A 20,926-nucleotide genomic window follows, 5' to 3' on the forward strand; every position below is an offset into this window, starting at 1 on the left:
TAGGGAGAAGTAAACAACATTTGAGCCCTAGTTGGGCTGAAGCATTGTTTACTTCTCCCCTAATACATACGGTACTGTTTATGTCTTTTACATGGATTTTCTTTTAATTTTGCTTCTTTCACGGCATTGTGAAAGTTCCTCAACATTATTAATGCATTAGTAGGGCATAGAAACAATACAGTAAAGGCAACATTTTCATTACGGTAAGTATGTCACAAACAGTAACAACACACAGCATCACTTCATCTACACATCACTCATCGTCTGCTGCTGTCCCTCCTCACTCGCTCCCTCACCTCCCACCGCTCCCCGTCCTCGCTCTGGTGTCCTGATATGTAATGACTTAATTTACCATAATGAAACAGATACAATATATACATATTTTTTTCAACTGAACAAATTAAACTGTCCCCGAGACGGTCTATCTGCTTGGGACTGACCAAGGCGCGCACAGCTAATTTGAAAACATCACGTACGTGTAAAGTCACATTAAATCGAGAAACCCTTGTTAGTTAAACATATCTCCTTAAATACTTGCTCGTGTTAAAACAAAAACGCGCTGTTTAAACACGTTAGTTGAGAGGTTACTGTGCTTATATATATATATATATATATATATATATATATATATATATATATATGTATATACAGTGGAACCTTGGAATTTGTATGCCTCTCTACTCGTACAACTCGGTTTTCGTACAGATTTTTCGCCCCCAAATATATATATATACTGTATATATATATATATATATATATATCCATCCATCCATCCATCATCCAATCCTACATTGCCCCATGAGGAGCGTAGGAGCCCAGGGCTAAGCAGTTGGTCCCAACATTAAAGATGAGAGTGACCAGCCTCACTCATCCCTGAGTGGCATTACATGAGCAATCAACCCCAACCCCCCCTTGGATATAAACCTTCACCGGCTCAATCCAATTGGAGCGCAATAATTACTCACATATATATATATACAGATATATAAGTCTATCTATCTATCTATTGCCAGACGCCTCAATCCCGTTTGGGGTGGCCACAAACAAATCGCCTCCAAGTTGCCCTGTCCCCCGCCATTTCACTGCCCTGCTCCCAACTCACACCCCCCTCTCTCATATACCTCTCCACCCCATCCCTCCATCTCATCCTCGGTCTCCCCCTCCCTCTTCCACCCTCCACCTCACTCACATACACTCTCTTCGTCAATCTTTCACCCTCCATCCTCTCCACATGGCCAAACCACCTCAGTATGTTCCTCACAACGCTTCCTATCTCATCCACACCACAACGCTCCTTTATATCCTTATTCGTCAGCCTGTCTCTCCACGTGACTCCACAGGCTCCTCTTAAATAACTCATTTCCACTGCTCTCACTCTTGACTTGTGTCCTTCCAACAATGTCCAAGCTTCACTTCCGTACGTTAGAGTTGGTATCACAATACTGTCATGTAGTAACTTTTTTACTTCCATGCTCACTTCCCTGTTTCTTATCACTGCTTTTAAGGAACCAGCAACCTTTCTTCCCTGCTGTACCCTTTCAAGCACTTCACCCTCCAAACCTCCATCCTTACTCATCACACTACCCAAATACTTAAACGTACTCACATTTTCCAATTCCTCACCATCCAACCTCGCTGTACATTCACTGACTTCACCTCTCTCAAAGACCATCACTTTACTCTTCCCTACATTCACCTTTAGGTTCCGTTTCTTACACACTCTCTCAAACTCATCCACCAAGCCTTGCAGCTCCCCTTCGTCTTCACTCAACAACACAGTATCATCTGCAAACAACAGTACAGGGAGTTTCCAAACACTATCCTCTCTCACCAGGGCCACTCCAACATCCACTACCCTACCTTGTACCTCTTTTATTACCCCATCCATGTACAGATTGAACAACCATGGAGACATGACACATCCCTGTTTCAAACCAACTTTCAAAGAGAAATATTCACTTAGTTCACCATCCACACGCACTGCAGCCTTCGCACCATCGTACATACTCTTCACAGCATTCAACAACTTCCCATCTACTCCATATATTCTTAACACTTTCCACAATCCTTGTCTATCCACCCTGTCATATGCTTTCTCCAAATCCATGAAAGCCGCATACAACTTCTTTCCCTTCTCTAGAAACTTTTCTACTAAAGATCTAAGAATGAATATCTGATCTACACAACCTCTTCCCTTCCTAAAGCCTCCTTGTTCTTCTCCAACTAATTTCTCTGTTCTTTCTCTAACTCTGTCTATAAGTATCCTACCATACACTTTTCCTATTATACTAAGTAGACAAATGCCCCTATGATTACCACACACTTCTTTTTCCCCTTTTCCTTTGTACAAGGGAATAATTATACCTGACTTCCAATCCTCTGGGACTCTACCTTCCTCCCAGGCCAATCTGCACATTTTCCACATCCATTCTACTACTATCTCTCCCCCATGCTTCAGCATTTCACCACACACTCCATCAATTCCTGGGGCTTTCCCCGATTTAACTTTCTTCATTGCTTCCACAACTTCTATCCTACTGATTTCTTCCTGTCTTCTCACCTCCCTCCTTCTCCCAGCCATTCCCCAGCCACTTTTACTCGCATTACTTCCATCCTCTATGTTCAACAATTCCTTAAAGTGTTCTCTCCATCTGCTCACTTTTTCTCCCTTCTCCACTAGTAATCTACCATTTTTATCTTTCAGTCCCCTGCTAACTTCACTTCCACCCTGTCTTACTCTTTTCACTTCTCTCCAGAACATTTTCTTACAGTCCCTCCACTTTACACTCAAATTCCTTCCAAATTCCTCATCCACTCTCTTCTTACTCTCTCTTACTAATCTTTTCACCTCTCTCTTCCTTTCCACATATAACTCTCTCTTCCGCCTCTCAACTTCTTCCACGCCCCTATTTCTCATCCATTCATTGTATGCTTTCTTCTTTTGTGCCACAGCCTGTTTCACCTCTTCAGTCCACCACGCTGTTCCTTGCACCCCCCTCCGTCTTCTCTTCCTTCCACACACCACATCACATGCTGCACATATTTCTTCTGTAAATATCTTACACACACCTTCCACGTCTCCCATCTGCTCCAATTCATGTTTGCCCAATCGTTCCTCCACTTCTCTCTTATACTCTGCCTTTTTCTCATCCTCTTGTAACCTTTCCACTCTCCTTGCAACTACTCCTTCCTCTCGTCTTTCCCTTCTTCTATTCCTCCATCTTACTTGCAACCTAATTCTGGCCACCACCAAGTAGTGGTCAGAAAGTCCACTCCCCCAACCTCTATACACTCTTGCATCCTTTACACATCTTCGCATCCTTTCATCCACACACACATAATCAATCATTGCCTTCCTTTCATTCAGTTCACCACCCACCCTTCTCATCACTCGCCATGTATACCTGTGGATCATTTTATGCCTGAAGAGGGTATTGGCTATTACCAACCCCCTCCCAGCACAAATGTCCACTAACGCACTCCCATTCTCATCTGTCTCAGCAGGCACACCCCACTCACCAACTATTCCATCCACCTTCACATTACCAACTTTACCATTCATATCACCAATCAAAAACACTCTCTCACTCCTTCCAAACTTTTCCATGCACACTTCCACATTTGTCCAGAACTCTTCTCTCACTCTTCTAGCACGATCTTGCGTTGGCGCATACACACACACACAATCGCCCACATTTGTATTCCAACTTTCCCCACACAATCCTTGACCCAACTGATCCATACTGTCTTATGCTCTTCCTCCATCTTTTACTCACAACTATACACACTCCTTCCTTTGCCCTCTCATTCGCATCTACTCCTGCACATATACCCCATCCATACTCCCATTCTCTCACACTTTCTCCTCTCCATTTTGTTTCAGTTATTCCACATACATCCACTTTCGCATCCTCAAGCACCTGGACACTCTCTCTCTCTTTCACCTCATCATTCGCTCCTCTTACATTCCATGTACACATTACCAAGTCCTTTGTCCGGTCCTGGGTCGTCAACGTTTGGTCAGTCCTTGTCCGAGGCTTCTTGTTCGTTTTTTTAGTTAGTTGTTTTCCGGGGAGGGGCACTAACCCTCCGCCAACCCTTTTAGTCGCCTTTTACGACAATCAGGGATACTGGGGGAGTATTCTTGAAAACCCCCCTACCCCCAGGGGGGATATATAAGTAATCCCTCTAATATCCGAACGTCCAATATCCAAACATCCCCACTAACCGGACATAATCATCCTGGGATCCAATATTCCCAAAATGGGCCAAAAACCGCAAAAAAAATTGAAAAAAACCTGACTTTTTTGCCACCCGTAATTTGAAATTGCGGCCTGGCGCCGAACAGCTTTTACACCATGGTCCCTTCACCCCTTCCTTCCTCCTTCCTCCCCCCTCCCCCCTCCCCTGTCAGGGTTGCCATTTGGTATTTTTCATTACCAAGTGTGGGCCAATTTGGTAATGAAAAATTTGTTTGGTAATGAATCAGAATAATGCATTACCAAATGGATTTTTCACATGTATGAGGATACACAGGATGGAAATGATGGATTGTTTGCTCTCTCTGATTAATCTGCTACCCTACATAGCGTGAAAATAATCAACATGCTGTTAATTATAAGGAGAGTGATTACATGTATTTCCACTTGTATATATAATTAGTGAAGAATAAATGCTAGCTTTACGAATTTGGTAATGAAAGTTGAGGAGATCGGTAATGTGGCCGTTGCGATCTGGCAACTCTGTTACCCCACCATCATCAACAGTCACAGCTTAACTCCAATTGAGAGCAGATACTCGTAACAGTGCAAGCCACAGGTGCTTGTTTTTGTGAATAAAGAGTGAATAAACTGCAATACCTCGCCACTAGAACACACAGGAATTTACAGTGTTGTGCAGTGTTAAGAAATTAGAATTTAGAGTGCAGAGGATTAATTGTGGACTGCAAACTGGCGGTTCAAACCAGTCCAGGAGCCAGGGACTTGTAAGTTCCCATAATGTTTAATATTGTATAAACTCACCTCTAAAACCTCATTTTGTGGTTCCTTTGCATTTATTTCAGTTTTTTATGTCCCTTATTGGTGTGATTTGGGTCTTAAATAGGTGCTATGCATGTCCAGAGGGAGTTGTATAGGTGTTTCTCTGAGTTAGAGTCCAAAAGTACAAGTCCATAAGCTGGGGCCCAATATCCGGACAGGACCACTATCCGGACCTGCCTATGGCCCTATTATGTTGGATATTGGAGGGATTACTGTATATATACAGTACCCTCGCGTCCAACACGCGTTTGTCCAACACGATTTGTGTCCATCACGGAGAGCAATAATTAGTAAGATTTTTCATTCATTCATTCATTCATTGCCAGACGCCATGTATCCCAAACGGGGTGGCCAAGGGCTTAGAGTTAATTGTTTTACAGGGAGGGGCACTAATCCTCCACCAACCCCACTTGACACGTAGGGATGATTTTGTTTAATTACTGTAACACGGGTGCATTAGCATAACACGGACGGAGCTCTGAGAAGTAGGCGAAATCCGCAGAGTTTGCATCTAGCACGATCGCCCACGGTCCAACACGGTCATACTGGACTTTCCCATGACGCTGACAGCGAATCAAAACTGCCGATCAAGTAGCCTTCCCCGCCCACTATCGTGAGGTGATCGTGATGTCGCCCAATAAAGCTTCTGCTCTCACTTGATGTTTTGTTTAAATTTCTTCCGCCACAGCACCACTCAGTTGCATAATTCGCATTGGACGGTGCTTTTTTCTTGCTGCATTTTCTGCCCTTGTTACTGCATTTTACCCTGCTCACAATGCCTAGGAAGCCTTCAGAGAACCCCAAGAAGCGGTGGCACCTCCCTCAGGCCACCAAGCTAGAAAGACATGACACATCCCTGTTTCAACCCAACCTTCAAAAAGAAAAATTCACTCAGTTCACCATCCACATGCACTGCATCCTTACCACCATCATACATACTCTTCATAGCATTCAAGAACTTCCCATCTACTCCATATATTCTTAATGTTTTTCACAATCCTTGTCTATCCACCCTGTCATATGCTTTCTCCAAATCCATGAAAGCCGCATACAACTTCTTTCTCTTCTCAAGAAACTTTTCCACTCAAGATCTGAGAATGAATATCTGATCTACACAACCTCTTCCCTTCCTAAGGCCTCTCTCCAACTAATTCCTCTGTTCTTTCCTTAACTCTGTCAATACGTATCCTACCATACACTTTTCCTGTTACACTAAGAAGACAAATGCCCCTATTTTTACCACACACTTCTTTTTCCCCTTTTCCTTTGTACAAGGGAATAATTATACCTGACTTCCAATCCTCTGGGACTCTACCTTCTTCCTAGGCCAATCTGCACATCGTCCACATCCATTCTACTACCATCTCTCCCCCATGCATCAGCATTTCACCACACACTCCATCAATTCCTAGGACTTTCCCCAATTTGACTTTCATCATTGCATCCACAACTTCTATCCTACTGATTTCATCCTGTCTTCTCACCTCCCTCCTTCTCCCAGCCATTCCCCAGCCACTTATACTCGCATTACTTTCATCCTCTATGTTCAACAATTCCATAAAGTGTTCTCTCCATCTGCTCACTTTTTCTCCCTTCTCCACCAGTAATCTACCATTTTTATCTTTCACTCCCATGCTAACTTCACTGTCACCCTGTCTTACTCACTTCACCTGTTTCCAGAACATTTTCTTACAGTCCCTCCACTTTACACTTAGATTCCTTTCAAATTCCTCTTCCACTCTCTTCTTCCTCTCTCTTACTAATCTTTTCATCTCTCTCTTCCATACTACATATAACTCTCTCTTCCTCCTCTCAACTTCTTCCACGCCCCAATTTGTAATAACCTGTCCTTAAATATATTTATGACAAAAAATATGGGGCTCCCAGAACATAACACCCTATTTTACTTGTAAATGTGTCACATTTAACATGAAACTGATTTTGTGCGATGTGCTGCATAACTTGTCTCGTGTTGTATGGAGACACTACTGTGTGTATATTTTACCATTTGATTATTGTAGCGAATGTATAATACAGTACAGTACTGCAGTGATAATTGAAAACAGTTGGTGACGCCGGTGAAAAACCATTGGTGCAATCATGACTAATGTCTGATGTATTAGAAAAAGTCTGGCTCAGCAAGGGAAAGTCCATATGTCGCTTTTAACGGAGTTTCACTCTTTTTGGAATTTCTTGGGCCCCATTTAGTCTGTAGTAATGAGGTTTTAGTGTATTCACTCTTTCCCCAGTTGTACCTTCTAGAACTCTGTTCATTACCTTCATTATTTGGTCCAAAAGTTTTAGGCCTCTGTAATTTCCCCCTTTTAGGGCATCACCCTTCCCCATGTACACATTTATATCATTCTCCTCAGCCAGTCATGTGGGACAACACACTCATGTCTAATTGTATATATCAAATCAATAACTAAACCCATTCATATAGCTCCTTGGGCTTCAGCATTTCTGCAGCCAATCCAGACACACGTGCTGCATTCCCCGACAGCATCCTGCCTATTGCCCTGCTCACAGTAGCAGTATCAATCAAAGACCAGGGACCAAACACTGGATCTGCAGGCTCCAAACCTTCCCTGTTCCAGTCAAATGCTTCATTCAGAAACCAATTATAATGTTTTCTCTAGATGTCTTTTCTATCCTCACTTCACCATTGTCTTTCCTTCATCAGAAATGGACTTCCGTGGGAGATGTTGTATGCCAGTGATTTGGTGTTGATTGCCGAGAATGAAAGGGAGGCAGAGGATTTAGGTAGAGAGATTGTATAGAGTGCAAGGGCTTGAGAGCAATTGCAGATAAAACAAAGGTGATGGCCTCTAGGGTCGGTGGCAGTACTGTCAAAGAAGAGGGAAAGTGGCCATGTGTGGTTTGCCACAGGGGCGTGGGAAGTAATGACATCTTGTGCAGTGTTTGTAATAAGTGGGTGCATAAGAGATGTAATGGTTTTAGAGGTAGACTGTGAGATAATGCTGATTTCATGTGTGGCGTGTGTAGGGGAAAGTATATGGAGATAGTCAGGCGTGATAGGATTGATCTTGCTGGTTAGTCTCTCAAGTGTGACTGTTTGTGGAAGTTTTTTTTTTTTTTTTTTTACCTGGGAGACATGTTATGCACTGGAGGTGGATGTGGTGCCTGGAGCTTGCGCTATGGCTAAAGTGAACAGTGGTTGAAAGAAGTTGAGGGAGCTGTTGCCTCTCCTGACATTGAGAGGGCTTTCCCTCCACGCTAGGAGGTCTTTGTATGTGGCATGTGTTATAAGTGTAATGCTGTATGGTAGTGAGACCTGGACAGTAAAAGAAAAACACATTCACTGGCACAAATGTATAGAAATGGCAGTGATTACATGGATGTGCAGTGATTCCTTGAATGCGAGGCCTGGGGGAGCTAGGTTTACGTTAGAAGAATTGTGAGGACAGATGGGACTGGAGTGTATCGGTGTTGTTATGTGGGGAGGTAGATTGAGATGGTTTGGGCATGTGGAGAGGATGGGGGATTACAGTTGGGTGTTGAAAATGAAAAGTGTGAACGTTGGGGGTAGGGTTGCAAGAGGTGAACCAAAAAAGAAGCAGGACAAGGTCATAAATGTGACCTCAGGGATAAGGGACTGAATAGGGAGGCTGTCAGAGATTCAGCAGCATGGAGAGCCACCATTAGGTGACCAAGGCAAATGCATACAAGCCTGTTGGAACCTTTATAACAGAAACAAAACAGTCTAGCAACAATTGATGCTGGTGACCCTGGTTTTGTTGCCAGGTGTACACCAGGAAACCATTTACTACTCTGGGTAGTTACCATGTAACCAGATTATGGCGCCTGGTGGTCTAGTCCGTAATTAACCCCTAAAGTACGCAATTTGCTCAGCAGGTCTGTCCCTCCAGCCGCAAAACAGAGTCGATTTTTCGACTTTCACCAAGGTAAAAAATTTTCTTCCACATTTCAGGAGACTGAATTTACACACCTGAAAATGTATGTTTCAGCCAGATTGACCAAATAGTTATCGCACAATCACCCGTCAAAGATGCAAAAAAGTTACCAATCCCCCATGGTCGAAAACAGTTAATGTACAGAAAATGCATTATTTCATCCATCCATCCATCATCCAATCCTACATTGCCCCATGAGGAGCGTAGGAGCCCGGGGCTAGGCAGTTGGTCCCGACATTTAAGATGAGAGTGACCAGCCTCACTCATCCCTGAGTGGTATTACATGAGCAATCAACCCCAACCCCCCCTTGGATATAAACCTTCACCGGCTCAATCCAATTGGAGCACAATAATTACCCTCTAAAACCTCCAGGTGCCAAAATCTGGTTATATGGTTACCACCCAGCATAGTAAATGCTTTCCTGGTGTACAGGAAACCATTTGGCTTGTCACTCAGTGTAGAGTCACCCACAGGCTGAAGGAAGAGGAAAGAATGAAGGAAAGAAAGACATTTATGGTAAATAATTATATATACATAACTAATGTCAGTGTGAAGTGTTCCCTAGGCATGAAATGTCAGTCTGGTATACACCCATAGCAACAAAACAAGCCAGGCGAAAAGTGGAGGTGGAGTTTGTGTGGCTGGAGGGGGGGAGGAGGGAAAGGGGAGAAGGGTTGCTATGCACACACCACTGTAGGGGGTATGTTGGGGTATGGTTGGTTGGGAGGGGACAAGGTGGAGATGATGCGATGGGGCTGAGGGAGGTAAAGTGATGGTGGTGGGGGAAGGTTCCTTCTCCCCCACCTTAGGGGGCCAAACATGCCATACCACCCCAGACATTCTAGCTCTCATTGGTCTGATCCCATATATGTCACCAAAGGGGCGGAGTTACCCTCCCCCAGTTTTTTGTGTGTCTTTATTGATTGTGCGGGATAGGCTGGCGTGTCAAATTACACAAAAGCATGATTGTGTGGCATAGGTCATTAGGGGTTAAGGTGTTCCAGTCAGAATGAGCCTGTGTAGGTTTATATCCAAGGGGTGGTAGGTTATTGCTATGCAGTGCCATGCAGGGATGAATGAGGCTGGTCACTCTTATCTTAATTGTCAGGACCAACTTCCCTTTCCCTGGGTTCTTACACTCCTCTATGGGGCGACATAGGATTGGATGATGGATGGATGTACAGCTTTATATTTAGTATTAATGATACAGGATTATTTTTTTCTCACACTCATTACATCCATAAAGACCTTGAGTTGTGCTGTATCATTCGTTTCACTGGGTGCTTGATGGCATTCATACTCTTGTTATCCTGCTTCTGGAACGTACTCACCCAAGTTTTCGGCATGGATTTTAGTCGTATGATGTCTTTATGAAGTACCAGTACTAAGTGTTGATATGTTTTACAGCTAGGGGTATATGTGGTGAGTGTGGTGAGTGGTGTTGCCGGTGACCAGTTACTGCCTCACCTGGGCCATCTACTGCACCTCTTCTCAGCCACCCTAGATGACCCCTCCTCACCCCCGGCCTTTCATACCATCCAGGCACTCACCAACTTTGCTCCCTTGGTGGATCAGGATAACATGGTCAGTGTTTGTAGAAGTGTTTTCTGATAGAGTATCAGCAAACAAATGCTGAATTTGCCTAGCTCATTTTGTCATTGATAATTTTTAATGCACAATCTGATGCTGAAAATAAATACCTGTTGTAGGCAGCAGGTAGTTATATCTATATATACCTGTATATGTATATATATATCATCATTCGGACCTCCATTCCCACTGTAGGGCAGGGTGATGAGTAGCAGCTTCTAGACAGCCCAAGTTTGCCCAGTCCAAAGGGCCATACTTCCATTAACTCATCATTCAAGCCCCCTGAATCCTGGCTTTATCCGATATGCCAAAAACATTCACCACATTCTGTAGCTTCACATAAATGTATCCAATAGAGTCTGTCCAGATGCTGTCATGTTAAAAAGAAGTGCCAAATCCCTGATCATGCACTTCTCAGAACATTCATCCAGCCAGCTCGTTCTCTCGTCAGTCCCCTAGCTTCATGAACTTCTGTACCTCTCTTCCTCACACACTTATCCACCATATCCTTCCACCTGCTCCTTGGCCAACCTCACTTCCTTCCTCCTTCAGATTCACTCAGATATACCTTTTCCACCACTCTGTGTTATCCATTCTCTGCACTGTCTTCGATAATGGTGCCCACAGACCTCCTCACTCCACATCTTTTACGAATAACATTATTTCACGTCCTATCCTCTCTTTGTACTCCACATACATTCCTCAGCAGTCCCATCTCCATTGCCCTCACTCATGACTTCTCTTTTTCATGCCACATCATAGTCTTACATCCATATGTTAATGTTGGCCCTAACACTCCTTCATGTAAGCCTTGTGCAGCTGCAACACTCAAATCTCTGTTTCTTATCATGGCCTTCATAGCACCAGCTACTTTCCTTCCTTCTGTCACTCTACTTTCCACTTCTTTTGCACATTTTCCTCTCTGTTTTATCACTGTACCCAACTCTCTCACCAATTGCAGTCTCTCTCCATTCATTGTAACATCACCTGTTATTATTATTATTATTATTATTATTATTATTATTATTATTATTTCTCTCTCTCTCTCTCTCTCTCTCACTCTCTCTGTTGCTTTAGGCCCCAGTCACACTGCAGGTACGACTTATCGCAAACCACCCGTGACCTGCAAGTCTTGGGTGGTTTTGGTGAGGTTTACAACTGGTCTTCATATGTCTCGGTCTATCCGCAGGCCACCAGGGCGACCAAAAACTCGTCGCGAGGTTTTTCGTGCTGCACGAAAAACCTCCCCGCGACCACCTATGTTGTGGCATGGAAGCCACCCGGTGGGTGGCTGAACTGCATCTGGCCGGCTTACGGACTGCAACTGGTTGGCGACACCTGTTTTTTAAGCGGTGGTTGCCATCCGGATGGAGGCTGGTCGCCGCCCACTTTGTGCAGCGGCTGTCCGCACTCCGTCAAGGCGACGGCTAGACTGTGGCAGTTGCTATCCACAGGCCTCCTGTCCGGGGTGGTGGTTGAAGTCCGGCCGCCATCCAGCTGGTGATTGGTCGAGTGACAGGCGGTGGGCTGGACCGAGACCAGCCGCCGGCCAATCTGCGGCTGGTGTCGGTCTAGTGGCAGCCTAGACCGCTACATGAGGTTGCGGTCTAAACTGTGACAGGACACAGACCGGCTATCGTTTGTCAGCGGCCTGCTGACGACCGGCCGGCCACCCGTCGGTGTCTTGACCTGTGTGTACCTGGCCATGGTTGCCGTTCGGCCACCCACTAGATGAACGCTGGACAGACACTGGACGACCACCAGTAGCCAATCAGTGACACAGCTGCTCGGAGACCTCCGTGGTCGGAGGCTGGTTTCGCGATTTTCAGGTTTGCAACAAGTCTTACCTGCAGTGTGACTGGGGCATAACTCTGACCACCTCTTCCATACAATAATATATGTTCATGTTTTTATTTAATCGTTAGGTTATGTAAGTTTGGTTCTCAGCCACCATCTGAATAGAAGGGATTTTTAAAAATCTTTTTTTACTCGATTCTCCAATCATCAGAGGTGGTGTAAAACATGCACTAAAGGTTACTGCCAGATAGGTATAAAAGCAATATGTCATTCAATTTATCATTTTTACCAAGGGTTAACATTGGGTACACTTTGTTTTCATCCCTTTTGTAATCAAAATAGTTAAGATAACAGGACTTATTTTTTTACAGTGGTAGGAGGGGACGCTCACCATCCACTCACTCGATGTAGTGCTGCTTTGGGTATCTGCCCTTTCCCCCCTCCCTTCCTCTTCTGTCTGTCATTCATTCTTTCCTCTTCCTTTTGCCCACGGGTGACTTTACACTCCCTCTTCTGTCTTTCTTTCCTTCACTCTTTCCTCTTCCTTCTGCCTATGGGTGGCTCTACAATGAGTGACAAGCCAAATGGTTTCCTGTACACCAGGAAACCATTTGCTGTGCTGGGTGGTAACCATAAAACTAAATTATGGCACCTGGTGATTTATTGGGTAATTTAGGTGCTCCAATTGGATTGAGCATATGCAGATTTATCTCCAAGGGGTGGTTGGGGTATGGTGCATATTGCCACTCAGGGATGAGTGAGGCTGGTCACTCTCATCTTAAATGTCAAGGCCAACTTGCCTAGCCTGGGCTTCTAAACTCCTCTTGGGGAAACATAGGATTGGATGATGGATGGATGGTAGATGGGGGTGCTCACCATTCACAGGATTGGATGATGGATGGATGGTAGATGGGGGCGCTTACCATTCACTCACTCGATGTAGTGCTGCTCTTGGGTTCCTGCCCTTTTCTCTCCTCACTCATTCATTCCTCTTCTGTCTTTCTTTTCCTTCAGTCTTTCCTCTTCATTCTGTCTATGGGTGACTGTACACTGAGTGATAAGCCAAATGGTTTCCTGTACACCAGGAAACCATTTACTGTGGTGGGTGGTAACCATATAACCAAATTGTGGTACCTGATGGTTTAGTGGGTAATTAAGGCATTCCAGTCAGAATGGAGAGGTGAGAGTGTGAGAGAATGGGAGTATGGATGGGGTATATGTGCAGGAGTAGGTGAGAATGAGAGGGCAAAAGAAGGAGTATGTATACTGTAGTTGTGAGTAAAAGATGGAAGAAGAGCATAAGAGAGTATGGATCAGTTGGGTCAAGGATTGTGTGGGTAAGATTGAAAGTTGGAATACAAATGTGGGCGATTGTGTGTGTGTATGCGCCAGCCCAAGATCATGCAAGCAGAGTGAGAGAAGAGTTCTGAACAGATGTGGAAGTATGCATGGAAAAATTTGAAAGGAATGAGTGTTTTTGATTGGTGATATGAATGGTAAAGTAGGGAATGTGAAGGTGGATGGAATAGTTGGTGAGTGGGGTGTACCTGCTGAAGTAGATGAGAATGGCAGTGTGTTAGTGGACATTTGTGCTGGGAGGGGGTTGGTGATAGCCAATATCCTCTTCAGGCACAAAATGATCCACAGGTATATGTGGCGAGTGATGAGAAGGCTGGTTGGTGAACTGAATGAAAGGAAGGCAATGATTGATTATGTGTGTGTGGATGAAAGGATGCAAAAATGTGTAATGGATGCAAGAGCTTATAGAGGTTGGGGGAGTGGACTTTCTGACCACTACTTGGTGGTGGCCAGAATCAAGGTCCATTTAGAATGGAAAAATAGATGAAGGGAAGGACGGGAAGAAGGAGTATTTTTAAGAAGAGCGGAAAGGTTACAAGAGGATGCGAAAAAGGCAGAGTATATGAGAGAAGTGGAGGGACGATTGGGCAAATATGCATTGGAGCAGATGGGGGACGTAGAAGGTGTGTGCAGGATATTTACAGAAGAAATATGTGCAGCACGTTATGTGATGTGTGGGATGAAGAGAAGACAGAGGGGTCTGCAAGGAACAGTGTGGTGGAATGAAGAGGTGAGACAGGCTGTGGCACAAAAGAAGAAAGCATACAATGAATGGATGAGAAATAGGGGCGTGGAAGAAGTTGAGAGGCGGAAGAGAGAATTATATGTAGAAAGAAAGAGAGAGGTGAAAAGATTAGTAAGAGAGTAAGAAGAGAGCGGATGAGGAATTTGGAAGGAACTTGAGTGTAAAGTGGAGGGACTGTAAGAAAATGTTCTGGAAAGAGGTGAAAAGAGTAAGACAGGGTGGAAGTGAAGTTAGCAGGGGAGTGAAAGATAAAAATGGTAGGTTACTATTGGAGAAGGGAGAAAAAGTGAGCAGATGGAGAGAACACTTTAAGGAATTGTTGAACATAGAGGATGGAAGTAATGCGAGTATAAGCGGCTGGGGAATGGCTGGGAGATGGAGGGAGGTGAGAAGACAGGGAGAAATCAGTAGGATAGAAGTTGTGGAAGCAATAAAGAAAGTTAAATTGCGGAAAGCCCCAGGAATTGATGGAATGTGTGGTGAAATGCTGAAGTATGGGGGAGAGATAGTAGTAGAATGGATGTGGAAAATGTGCAGATTGGCCTAGGAAGAAGGTAGAGTCCCGGATGATTGGAAGTCAGGTATAATTATTCCCTTGTACAAAGGAAAAGGGGAAAAAGAAGTGTGTGGTAATCATAGGGGCATCTGTCTTCTTAGTATAATAGGAAAAGTGTATGGTAGGATACTTATTGACAGAGTTAGAGAAAGAACAGAGGAATTAGTTGGAGAAGAACAGGGAGGCTTTAGGAAGGGAAGAGGTTGTGTAGATCAGATATTCATTCTTAGATCTTTAGTGGAAAAGTTTCTAGAGAAGGGAAAGAAGTTGAATGCGTCTTTCATGGATTTGGAGAAAGCATATGACAGGGTGGATAGACAAGGATTGTGGAAAGTATTAAGAATATATGGAGTAGATAGGAAGTTGTTGAACGCTGTGAAGAGTATGTATGATGGTCCTAAGGTTGCAGTGCGTGTGGATGGTGAACTGATTGAATTTTTCTCTTTGAAGGTTGGGTTGAAACAGGGATGTGTCATGTCTCCATGGTTGTTCAATCTGTACATGGATGGGGTAATAAAAGAGGTACAAGGTAGGGTAGTGGATGTTGGAGTTGCCCTGGTGAGAGAGGGTAGTGTTTGGAAACTCCCTGTACTGTTGTTTGCAGTTGATACTGTGTTGTTGAGTGAAGACGAAGGAGAGCTGCAAGGCTTGGTGGATGAGTTTGGGAGAGTGTGTAAGAAATGGCATCTAAAGGTGAATGTAGGGAAGAGTAAAGTGATGGTCTTTGAGAGAGGTGAAGTCAGTGAATGTACAGTGAGGTTGGATGGTGAGGAATTGGAAAATTTGAGTACGTTTAAGTACTTGGGTAGTGTGATGAGTAAGGATGGAGGTTTGGAGGGTGAAGTGCTTGAAAGGGTACAGTAGAGAAGAAAGGTTGCTGGTTTCTTGAAAGCAGTGATAAGAAGCAGGGAAGTGAGCATGGAAGTGAAAAAGTTACTACATGACAGTATTATGATATCAGCTCTAACGTATGGTAGTGAAGCTTGGACGTTGCTGGAAGGACACAAGTCAAGAGTGAGAGCAGTGGAAATGAGTTATTTAAGAGGAGCCTGTGGAGTCACATGGAGAGACAGGTTGACAAATGAGGATATAAAGGAGCGTTGCGGTGTGGATGTGGATGTGATAGTAAGCGTTAGGAGGAATACACTGAGGTAGTTTGGCCATGTGGAGAGGATGGAGGGTGAAAGACTGACGAAGAGAGTGTATGTGAGTGAGGTGGAGGGGGGAAGAGGGAGGGGGAGGCTGAGAATGAGATGGAGGGATGGGGTGGAGAGGTATATGAGAGAGGGGGGTGTGAGTTGGGAGCGGGGCAGTGAAATGGCAGGGGACAGAGGAAAGTGGAGGCGATTTGTTTGTGGCCACTCCGAACGGGATTGAGATGTCTGGCAATAGATAGATAGATAGACAGACACATGACAGCCACATGTCATTGGCTGAATCATCCTACACCATGACTATCACTGGCCACGTTATATCTGTTCCCACTGCATTATGATCTTATTTTTCCGCGTTATGACGGTTTAAACCATAATTTTGGGCCTCTGGCCACATGATCTCTATTGTTGCAATATAGTATGGTTTTAAAAAAATCATGGCCATCTTCCTCCACCCGCATTGTGTGCGTCATATTTGCATTGTGACCATATTTTGGTCTCAGATTTTGTCTTCCTTGTTATGTGAGTTCGCACACCAGGATTGTGCGTTGTGCAACCGGTGACTGGATTTGTGGCTTGGAATTAGCAACCGTACACTGCTGAAAGGGTCTGTCACTGTGTCGAAAGGATCAGTTTTGTACGGAATTTCATATTAAAATTTTGTGTAAATGAAAATACCTGTATTGATTTGAATCTTGAGGTACAGTATGATGCAAAACAGTGCAAATGAGCTAAAATTTGGATATTGGTCATTTGGATAATGGGGGTTGTCAATACTTGTACTAAAAGAATGTGATATTTACCAAAAATATAAGCAGTAAGTATCTTATATTAATGTTATTGAATCATTTGAATGAAATCAAGGATTTATAATGAATTTTGGGGAGCATCGTATTGAGTCTACATGAATTCAGGCATTTTGTGATTCTGGTAGGAATCATGGCCCCCCCTTCATCCCATTACCCCTTCACTTTCCAAAGTGCAGTAACTGGTCCAGAGAATAATGAAGAAGGTACTCCCTTAGGATTGGAAGTCAGGCATAATTATACTCTTGTACAATGGAAAAAGGAAAAAAGAAATGTGTGGTAATCATAAGGGCATTTGTGTTCTTAGTGTAATAGGAAAAGTGTATGGTAGGATACTTATTGACAGAGTTAGAGAAAGAGCAGAGAAATTAGTTGGAGAAGAACAGGGAGGCTTTAGGAAGGGAAGAGGTTGTGTAGATCAGATATTCATTCTCAGATCTTTAGTGGAAAAGTTTCTAGAGAAGGGAAAGAAGTTGTATGCGGCATTCATGGATTTGGAGAAAGCATATGACAGGGTGGATAGACAAGTAATGTGGAAAATATTAACCCCTTCTTTACCGAATTTCCGAAATGTGTACCCCCGTACTCAAAATGAAATGTCGGCAGCGGAACCAAATACGATCGTGAGTACTAGGGTACTCACGATCATAATAGGGGCCTATTGGGCTTCCTTTTCCTTGGTTTGGGTGCTTTGTGATCCCATGTGTGATGACATATGGCAATTTTGTTACTGATGCTGCACTCCCCTGCCATATGCCCTTGCCATGGGGCATAGTTTTATGAAAATGACTCAGATATGTTGTGTAGGTCATTGTACCCTATATATTTGGAACTTTGGGGGATGAAGTACGTGAAAGGGTACAGCAGGGAAGAAAGGTTGTTGGTACACTGAAAGCAGTGATGAGAAATAGGGAGGTGAGTATGGAAGTTAAGAAGTCACTGCATGATGGTATTGTGATCCCTACCCTGACGTATGGAAGCGAGGCGTGGACCTTGCAAGAGGGGAACAAGTCAAGAGTGAGAGCAGTGGAAATGAGTTACTTGAGAGGAGCATGTGGAGTGACGTGGAGGGACAGGTTGACGAATGAAGAAGTGAAGGAACGTTGTGGGGTAGATGTGGATGTGGTTGAAAAGATTAGGAGAAATACACTGAGGTGGTTTGGACATGTGGAGAGAATGGAGAATGAAAGACTGACTAAGAGGGTGTATGTAGGTGAGGTGGAGGGAGGGAGAGGGAGGGGTAGACCGAGGATGAGGTGGAGGGATGGAGTTGAGAGGTATATGAGGGAGGGGGGGGTGAGTTGGGGGGAGGGGAGTCAAATGGTGGGTGACAGAGTGACTTGGAGGCGTTTTGTCTGCAGCCACCCTTTGCGGGATTGGGGCGTCAGGCTATAGATAGATAGATAGACATTATTTTAACATGTCATAAACACATCTCGTGGTCAGTATCTACTTCCCAATACAAAAATAAATAATATAAAGCAAATAGAAACGATGTAATGATAAAATAAATACTACCTCACGAAAGAGCCACGCCTGGGGGAAATTCGGTTTGGCAGGGGGGTAGGTGAGCGGGGGAGGGGGGGGGGGATGTGGTAACGAAGGGGTTAAGAGAGTATGGAGTAAATGGGAAGTTGGTGAATGCCATGAAAAGCATGTATGAAGGCGCCAAGGCTGCAGTGCATGTGGATTGCGAATTGAGTTAATTTTTATGTTTGAATATTGGATTGAAACAGGGATGTGTCATGTCCCCATGGTTGTTCCATCTGTATATGGATGGAGTTATAGAAGAGTTACAAGGCAGGGCAGTGCATGTTGGAGCAGCTTTAAAAGAGGGCAACGTTTGGAAACTTCCTGTACTGTTGTTTCCAGATGATAGTGTATTGTTGAGTGAAGACAGAGGGGAATGTAAGGCTTGGTGAATGAGTTTAGAAGTGTGTGTAAGAAATGAGATATAAAGGTGAATGTAGGGAAGAGTAAAGTTATGGTCTTGGAGAGTAATGAAGTCATTGGATGTACAGTGATTTTGGAGGATGAGGAAATGGAATATGTGAGTGTGTTTAAGTACTTGGGTAGTGTGATGAGTAAGGATGGAAGGTTGGAGGGTGAAGTGCTTGAAAAGGTACAACAAGGAAGAAAGGTTGCTGCTCGTTCTTTGAAAGCAGTGATAAGAAACAGGGAAGTGAGGATGTAAGTAAAAAAGTTGCTACATGACAGTATTGTGGTACCAACACTTAACTAATGAAAGTGAAGTTTGGACCTTGTTGGAAGGACACAAGTCAAGTGTGAGAGCAGTGGAAATTAGTTATTTGAAAGGAGCATTTGGAATTAGATGGAGAGACAGATTGACAGATGAAGGAAAGGAAGGACATTTGTGGTGTGGATATGGATGTGATAGAAAGCGTTAGGAAAAATACATTGAGGTGGTTTGGCCATGTGTAGAGGATGGAGAGCGAGAGACGAATGAGGAGAGCGTATGTGATTGAGGTGGAGGAGGGGAAAGGGAGGGGGAGGCCAAGGATGAGGTGGAGAGATGGAGTGGAGAGGTATAGGAGAGAGGGAGGGGTTGAACTGGGAGCAAGGCAGTGAAATGGCGGGGGACTCGTCATGATGGAGGAATTTTGTTTGTGGCCACCCCTTGTGTGATTAAGGTATCTGGCAATAGGTAGAGAGTTCTGTCTTTCCACTGGTTGAGAATGCTACAGTGTGAGTAGTTGCTGATGTTTGTTGGGCCTGGATGCTGCATGGTCCTAAATATTTCAGATGTAAGTTGCTGATGCCATCAAGTTCTGTACTTGTAGAGTTCTTTGTTTTCTTGATAATACAGTACAATGCACTTCACAAATTTTGAAATGGTTGGGATCAGGAAGCTTTTTTTTTTTTTTTTTTTTTTTCCCATAGCCATATGAATAGATACCCATTTGTCCCTTGCCATTCCCTTCAACAGTCACCATATTCATACTACAGTTTATTATCTTGTATTATTACCATGGTCCCTCATTTATCCAGATGTACTTATTATCTGGATGTTGGACCATGGCTGTATAACTTCCACATGCATGAACAGATTTTGATATAACTTCATTCAGTTGTTCCCCATACCATGACTGTGTTGCATGCAGCAATCAGCCATCTATTCCCAAGGTCAGGGTCACTCATGGGGTTCAAACAAGGTCATCTTCAATTTTGTGTCTGCTCTGTAACTTCTACATGCCTGGACAGACTTTTATATAACTTCACACAATTGTTCCCCATGCCATGATGGTGTGTCACATGGAACAAACAGCAATCCACTCCTAAGGTCAATTACATGTGTAAGGTTATCATCCGGTATTGGACCTTGTATTGCATGGCAGTGCTGAATGCACTTGTTATTACAGTAATCCCTTGATCATCCGATGTAATAGAGCCAAAGGCATGTCTGGATAGTGGATCCGTCTGGATCTTGGATTTCTCCTCTGGTCCCATTTCGTACATACCCTAACTTTGAAAACCATTGTAAAAGGCCACTGCAGTACATTGTACAACTCTTATTTCTGGTGTTTTACGCTATTGGTCAAGCAGACCTATAAACCACAGCCAAGCAGTTACCATGGTCAAGCAGATCCATCAACCACAAACAAGCAATCACCACTGCAGTGACATGAAAAAATAAATGATCCTGCCGGGCGAAAATGTTCGCTTGGCAATAATTTCCACCCGGATGCAAGCGTTTTGTCCGAATAAATTGGAAAAATTTAGGAATAATGGTTCTGACCAGCCAGATCATAGCGTCTGGATAATAGATTGTTCGGATAATAGATGTCCGGATAATCGAGGGATTACTTATTATTGTTATTATTTTTAGTGAGTAATGAACAGGGTGGCTTGAGGAGTGGCACAGGATATGTGGACCAAATATTTTGCAGTGAGGTAGATAGTAGAAAAGACATGTGAGAAGGAAA

At 43.9% G+C, this 20,926-nt stretch overlaps 1 protein-coding gene across 1 annotated transcript in view; it reads left to right on the forward strand.

Moving 5' to 3' along the window:
- LOC145392974 (importin-4-like) overlaps positions 1 to 20,926 on the forward strand; it is a 332,091-nt gene that overhangs the window by 74,873 nt on the left and 236,292 nt on the right. Inside the window, exon 4 of the mRNA XM_080267268.1 lies at positions 10,383 to 10,559. Within this exon, the coding sequence (XP_080123394.1) occupies positions 10,383 to 10,559 (177 nt within the window). The remainder of the gene's footprint in view (positions 1 to 10,382; positions 10,560 to 20,926) is intronic.

The sequence above is a fragment of the Coenobita brevimanus genome, chromosome 23 (genome assembly GCF_032717465.1).
Source record: "Coenobita brevimanus isolate Jiangsu-jjx chromosome 23, ASM3271746v2, whole genome shotgun sequence".
Taxonomy (NCBI): Eukaryota; Metazoa; Arthropoda; class Malacostraca; order Decapoda; family Coenobitidae; genus Coenobita; species Coenobita brevimanus.